At 40.3% G+C, this 7,422-nt stretch overlaps 1 protein-coding gene across 2 annotated transcripts in view; it reads left to right on the forward strand.

The window, feature by feature from the left end:
- The window catches only part of LOC21397173 (protein ENHANCED DOWNY MILDEW 2), a 7,852-nt gene extending 2,905 nt beyond the window's left edge, over positions 1-4,947 (forward strand). For both annotated transcript variants that reach the window (XM_024167911.1, XM_010101681.2), the window contains 12 exons: positions 20-118; positions 323-570; positions 683-772; positions 855-1,322; positions 1,414-1,558; positions 1,656-1,757; positions 2,299-2,340; positions 2,723-2,833; positions 2,939-3,010; positions 3,117-3,238; positions 3,385-3,448; positions 3,538-4,947. In XM_024167911.1, coding sequence (XP_024023679.1) covers positions 20-118; positions 323-570; positions 683-772; positions 855-1,322; positions 1,414-1,558; positions 1,656-1,757; positions 2,299-2,340; positions 2,723-2,833; positions 2,939-3,010; positions 3,117-3,238; positions 3,385-3,448; positions 3,538-4,761 — 2,787 coding nt within the window. In that variant the 3' untranslated portion in view covers positions 4,762-4,947. The remainder of the gene's footprint in view (positions 1-19; positions 119-322; positions 571-682; positions 773-854; positions 1,323-1,413; positions 1,559-1,655; positions 1,758-2,298; positions 2,341-2,722; positions 2,834-2,938; positions 3,011-3,116; positions 3,239-3,384; positions 3,449-3,537) is intronic.
- The last annotated feature ends 2,475 nt before the right edge of the window (positions 4,948-7,422 follow it).

Below are 7,422 nucleotides of genomic sequence, written 5' to 3' on the forward strand. Positions count from 1 at the left end.
CCCCTGTAAAACTTGGTAGGCGATTCCAAATTTTCTCTGCAAGAACTGCGAATATAAACAACACCAATGCTTTATTTGTGGGGAATTGGGGTCCTCTGATACATCTTCAGGTGCTCAGGTATGAACTTTGTTTTTCCGGGGTTTGGGGTGGCATTGGGGGAATTTAGAAGGTTTTAAAGTAGGATAGAGATAATAATGTTTTTCTCCTTGTATTATTTACTAGAACGGTAAAGAAAACGTAGTATACAAAAGGGCATGCTTTTGTTTGTTTGGATCGGGATATAACAGTGTCATTGCTCTTGCACTTATTCATTATGTTTAGGTCTTTTGCTGCGCCTCTATAACATGTGGCCAATTTTACCATCCACATTGCTTATCGAGCTTGCTTCATCAAGATAATAATGATTCTGCGGAAGAAATAGAGAAAAAGATTGCTGAGGGGAGATCTTTCACGTGTCCAATTCATAAGTGCTACATTTGCAAACAAGGAGAGAATAAAAGAGATCCTGATTTGCAGTTTGCTGTGTGCAGGCGATGTCCTAAATCTTACCATAGAAAGTGCTTGCCAAGGTATGTTGCACCATGGTTTTTCTATTGTTTTCCTTTTCTCATATACAGTTATTTTTTGTTAATATCCTCCGTGAATAATCTTTAGATGTTTTATTTGACTTGCTGGTCTCAGGAAGATCGCTTTTGAAGGAAATAAAAAGGAGGGTATAGTACAAAGGGCTTGGAAAGACCTATTACCCAATCGGATTCTAATATATTGCTTGTAAGTATCCATGTGAAATTCTCTTTTTCCTGATTTTATTGGAAACGACTAACTAAGCAGTTTTGCCTATTTTCCTCTTTAGAGAGCACAAGATGGATGAAAGAATTGAAACTCCAGCCAGGGGCCACATAATATTTCCGGATGTTGAAGAGAAGAAGAGTGCTACTAAAAAGAGCAAGAGTAGTGTTGAACATACATCCTCGAAGCCACCAGGAGACAGTAGGAAAACTGAGTCAAACACGAGAATTCCAACCTCTGTAGAATGCAATCATGGAACTGCTGCTTGCGAAACATTGAAACGAAAGGAGAATACTTCTGCAAATTTAGGTGGAAACAAAGATAATGGAAAGCTCCGATCTGCGACAAATGTCCCTATGAAAGTTCATGTAAATTATGCATCCAAAAAGAAATCCAAGTCTCCCACGGTTAAAGAAAATAAGTCCTTGCAGAAGCGAAGGAAACAAGAAACAAATAAGTCTGCAGAAGATAAGCCTGTGACCAAAAAATTGTGTCGTTCAACTTCTCAATTGGATTCTGATACAGACAGGAGGTATCTACACTTTGTTTCTGAGTATTATCTGTGTTTTCGAACCTTGTTATGCGTAATGTATTAATCTGGGTTAATTGTATTTTCAATTTAGATTGTTGGATTTAGTAGACGATGTTGAATCATCTATAAATCTGGAAGATATTAGAAAAAAGTTCAAAGTTCCATCTACTCATACATCCTTGAAAGATGTTGTGAACGAGACTATTACAATGGAAAAGGTTCAGTCTTCAGTTGAGGTACCTATATTATCGACTTTCTGAGTTCAATTTGTTGTTAATATAGCATCATTCTTTAGTCCTTGAATTTGTACCCCTTTCTTTTGTACATTTGTAGGCGGTTCGACCTGCTTCACAGATACCGGAGGAAGTAGGCAACATTGAAGATGCAAAAGCTGTTTGTGAGCCAGAGATTCTTGGCCAGATATTTAACTGGAAGGTTGTTAGTTTTTTCTTTTTTCTTTCTTTTTCTTTTCTTTTTTAAAGAAGATGATACTCTTGAAGTTGAAACTAAAACTTCAGTGGTATTTTATTTCAGTGAAATTCCAATCTACTCATTGTTTGAATGGAGGTAATCTTCAGAGCTTGTTTGGTAGGAGGGAAAAGTGAATGAGTGATACAGATGCGAGAATTAGTGGAAGGATTTTAGGTCCTATGGTTATTTGGTAGGAGGGGGAAAAAGGGAGGAAATGGATTAGTTGAAGGATTTCAAATTCTTAAAAAAATAAAAAAATAAATAAAAAAATAAAAAATCCTCAATTTTAATCTCTCCCAATATGGAGGGATTAGAAGAGGGAAACTTTACAAACACAATAAGAGATAGGTCTTCCCCTTCTCTGTTTTTCTCATTTGGATTAAATATCTCTTTCCTTTCTATTCTTTCCCTCTTACTAATAAAGCCATTAAGGTAACCCTCTTTCTCTCTATCTCTCTGTTAAACTATATATGTAATTTAATGAAGTGCTGCAAATGCTATGCAGATTGTCAATAAGCTACATGACTATGTAGAAGGAGGTGATATGGTGAGAATTTTCATCCTTTTGGGTATCTGATCCTTTAACTTGCTATTCTAAATATGGGGTTTCCTTTTGGATGTTGCTTTGAGTCACACAGACAGTCAGATGATAATCTTTGTGGAACTTTTCTTATTCCCCGACGACTTGATAATATAATTTTTCTTTAGACCCTATCGCCTTTCAGTTTAGTATTTTGTTTGAAATCACTAGTGAAATTGCTAAAATAAAACTTGAATCTCTGTGGTGCTAATTGGAATGGTCGTAGTGGATTGTACAAGTTATCCTTTAATAGTTTGCTCACTCTGTAGTTTATTGTTGCCGTTACTTTCCATTGTCACTCTTTTAGTATCACTATTAACTGCCTGATAATCAATTTTCCCATGAACAGATAGTGGATATCTGCTATGGTGATAATGATTTCAATCTACTAATGAAGAAAAAACTTGAAGAGAGGGGAAAGAAATGCTTTTACAAAAACTATGATCTACTTCAAGCTAAGGTACTATTTTTATCACTTGAAATTTTCTTGGACATAACATCTTTTATCAGTTTATCGTTCTTAGTGGTTTTTGTCAAATCAATTTTATGTCCCCTTTTTTGGCAGATTGATGACCGTTCTGAAAAGAGAGATTGGATGACTGTCCAGCAAGAGGAGCTGCTAACGGGTTCAAAATTGGTAAGATATTAAAGCTTTTACATTTATTCATAAGATTAAAATTTTTTCAGATTCCTCGGATTCTTTTTTTGGCAGACATTTTCACTTCAAACTACTGTATGAGCAGATAATGGGGCTAAATCTTCCATTTGGTGTCAAAGCAGCTGTTGCAAACGAGATCATTGATAAGGCTCTTGAATTTAAGCCAAAGCTCATTCTACTTATGCTTCCACGAGACGAAGCACAAAGGTAGTTTCTTTGACGTACGAAACACACACAACATTCATTAAGACATGCATTTGACCTCTTGTTTTAAGGTATTTGCTTTTCTTTTGTATTAAAGTTTTTTCCTTGGAGAGCGTAAGTTACTTCCTGGTTTCTGGCATATGTTCCAGGTTAGATGAAAAGACACCACCTTATGATTTGATTTGGGAGGATCACCGGATTCTATCAGGAGAGGTAAACAAAGATGTTTTTGGCCTTTACTTCTGTTGGAACTTTAATTGTATATGGAATGAGATGCTCATGGTGACTTTATCTCCTTGCAGTCGTTTTATTTGCTGGGATCTGTTGATTCAAATGAGAAACAAATAGAAAAGGCAAATGTGAAGCCACCTGTACTCTATCTATGGAGCCATCCTGATTGTTATGCCGAACATGATTTTATAGCTCAAAAGTATGGTCACTTTTCCATGCAACAAGATCCGATGGAAAAGAGTCATGCTGAAAATCTGATCGTCAATTATCCAACACACGGTCGTGTTAATAATGATATCAAATACAAGCAGGCTAATGAGCATGGGAGACATGAGAGCCGCAGGAGTCTTGATTATACGAAGAAAGACTCGAAGGAGAAACGTGGGGAATGGCAGAATGACAAAAGGATGCATGGAAGAGCAAGGGTAGAAACAGCAACAGAGTGCAAATTGGAGATGCATCCTTCGCATGTGGAGCGTGGTGGAAATTTTCATCAGAACTTTCAGGATCGCCTGTCTCCTTCACCAATGGAACAACAATGGAATGACACAAAGAAACATGGAAGATCAAAGGTTGAGTCCGCAACAGAGCACAAATCACAGAGGAGTCGTTCACATGCAGAGCTCGGTGGACATAGTCATGAGCATTATCGGAATTGCATGTCTGCTTCACCAACGGAACAACGACAACAGAATGACACAAAGAGGCATGGAAGAACAAAGAATGAAACCGCATCAGAGCGCAAATCAGGGATGAGTCCTCCACACACGGAGCTTGGTGGACGTAGCCATCACACTTTCAGGAATTACGTGCCTGCTTCACCTACCGAGTCGGTAACCACCTTTCTGGAGAAACGGGCTAGAACTTCGGATGACAAATTTGGAAGGCATTACATGAATAGTGCTGAGCACGGAACTGATCATTATAGTGCAAGAAATCGCTTTGGCAATAGAGACTATATTAATGGAAATAAACAGAAGCACAAAGAGGAATCTAATATCAGGTCACAAGATTTGCATTCCTCGGGAAGCAATTATGTAGCAGGCCAGAAATCTGGACACAGCCAGATGGGATCACTCACATTGAACTCGCATTCTTGCAGAAATCCGACTCCATCAGTAGCCGAGCCTTCTTATCCAATAGAAGCATCAACAATGCAGCATTCTCCAAGAGATGATTTTGAGTACACACGGAGCAGATTATATGCTCGATCATCTGGTATGGATTTTGCTCTTGGTCCTAATTTAGAATACTCGAGCACGCACTCGGCTGGTTGGCTTGAACCCGATGAATAACCAAGTACGTCGACATTGTCTCCTCGTAGGCCTTGGCGCGATTTTTTCATAGAATGAAACACTAACATGTATGGTTTTTCGGCAAAGATGATGTACATAGATAGAAGGATTACCATTCGTAGTAGGTTTGGACTGGAGAGTTCATTAACACGTCTGTTTAGTTGTTAATAGGTTGCTTTTCTTTGATATCTGGGATTCATTTTCTGCTTAAACTATTTTATAGAATTAACAGATGATGCTGAAATCACATGAGTTTTGAATGATATTGTTAATGCTATGTTCAAACTTCAAAGGTAGGAAATTTTTTGTTTTTACTTTTTTTTTTTTTTTGATATTTTACTGCTAGCTTTATTGCTTTCCGAATATGCCCATAATTTTATTTTACTCTCTCTCTCTCGCTGTTTCTTTTTTTTTTTTTTTCTGTCGGCTAATGTTGGAAACAGATTTGTGGTTGAGATTCCCATTTACAAATTCTAATGAAAAATTAATGTAAAATTAACAATGTGGGATTCAATATTTATTGTCTTTAAACCAGAAAAAAAGACAATACAAGTCCAAAATTGACTGTACTTATTATGAACGTGACCACTATTATGATTAAACGCGTCATCAATGACAGAAACGACTTTTTAGTCCTAACACTTGTAGTGTCTTTTTTCCATTGGTAGTGACTAGTATGTCATAAAATATCCATTTTTCCAAAACTTTTATTTTATTTATTTATTTATTTCTGGCGTTTTATCTATTGAATAATGCTAGCCATAAGTTCATCTACCACCGAACTCATTCAAAAAACAGATCCAAGATCAAACATCACCTGTTAAACCACACACACACACACACACACACACATATATATATAGAGAGAGAGAGAGAGAGAGTGTGTTAAGGGCCTCTTAGTATCAGGGGTGGTTTAGTCTTTTGGGTAGTGTGCTGTATTATTTCCTTTTGTCCTCATGCAGGATCATGGTTGGAGGGTTGTGTGTGTGATATTTTCTGTTTTCCTTCTCGTTTTCCTAGAAACGGTTATAACCGTATCAGGGTCCTTCTCTTGTGGAGAGTCCCTGGTCTATTTAGGCTTGTAAGAATCGTGGAGAAGAATAATGAATGATTACAACCTTTCTTGAGATTTCCTTATCCTTGTATTTGTCTTGCACCATTTCCTTCTGTCACCATAGCTAGGAACCGGCGAGGACGTGGCCGAGGAGCCTTGGAAGCGGGGGTCGATAACAACTTGGTATCAGAGCCAACCATGGCCGAAGACCAACGACTCTAGCGCCTTGAGCAACAGGTCGTTTCTCTGAGCATGGGGCAAGAAAAAATGTTGAAGCAGATGTCCGAATTCTTCCAGGTTATGCACGCTCAGGAGGAGGCTTCCGTTTCAAATCAGAGGGAGGTCAGACCGGCTACCGACGGGGAGATGCCGATGGGAGCCGTTCAGGCCAAACCAGTGAGGTTAGATTTTCCACGGTATGATGGACAAGAGGACCCCACGATCTGGTTGTGCCGGGCAGAACAGTACTTTGAATTCCAGGGCACGGGGGCGGCTGAGCAGGTGCGGATAGCTTCGTACCACCTGGAGGGAGATGCTCAGATTTGGATTCAGAGGAAGAAGACGCTCAAGGAGAGACTGAGCTGGGAGGAGTTCAAGGCCGAAATAATGCGGCGTTTTGGAACGGCACCGTACAAAGATGGATTTAGGGAGCTGTGTAAACTCCGACAGAGCTCGGCGGTGAGGAAATATCAGAGCCGGTTTGAACGGTTGCTGGGCAAGGCTGGGGCCTTAACAGACAAGCAGGAGACCGCCTGTTTCATCAGCGGGCTCAAGGAGCCATTACGGGTTGATGTGAGGGCCCAAAACCCCACTACCCTTTCCTCTGCCATTTCCTTGGCCCGGATATATGAGGGCAAACACCAGGAGGGAAAGAAATGGGCTAATGACTACAAGCCCAACCCAATGCCCAGAGGAAGCCCAAACTTGAGTAGTCGGAATTCTGAGGCTATGTCAAACCAGAGGTATCCGTGAGGCGATTCACTCCAGCGGAGCTCCAGAAGAGGAAAGAACAGGGACTTTGCTTCCACTGTAATGAGCACTATACGTTCAATCATGCTTGCAAACGGCTGTTCTGGATTGAGATCACAGAAGAAGAACCGGACGAACCCAAGGTCGAAGAGAACATAGATGCGGATCCAAGGGAGAAACCAGAAATCTTCCTAAATTCTCTAGCGGGTGTGTCGACCCCGCAAACCATGCGAGTCACTGCCAAAATCGGAAAAGTCCCTATCACAGTTCTCATTGATTCAGGATCAACACACAATTTCTTGCGTGGGCATGTGGCGAGGATGGCGGGGCTCCACGTCGAGGAAAATTCTTCCTTGCGGGTCGTGGTGGCTAATGGCGAACGGCTGCGCAGTCCAGGGCTTTACCGAGAGGTAACCCTCAATTTACATAACTCTCAATTTTTAATTGATTTTTATTTGATTGAATTGGAGGGGTGTGATGCGGTATTGGGAGCTCAGTGGTTAAGGACTTTAGGACCCATAGTGTGGGATTTTGGTAACATGAAAATGGGGTTCACGATAGGAGAGACGGAGGTACGCTTGTTGGGACTGGGGCACACCGAGGCTAAACAGGGGGGGGGGGGGGGGGGGGGGGGAAAA

This window comes from Morus notabilis, unplaced genomic scaffold (genome assembly GCF_000414095.1).
Source record: "Morus notabilis unplaced genomic scaffold, ASM41409v2 Scaffold148, whole genome shotgun sequence".
Taxonomy (NCBI): domain Eukaryota; kingdom Viridiplantae; phylum Streptophyta; class Magnoliopsida; order Rosales; family Moraceae; genus Morus; species Morus notabilis.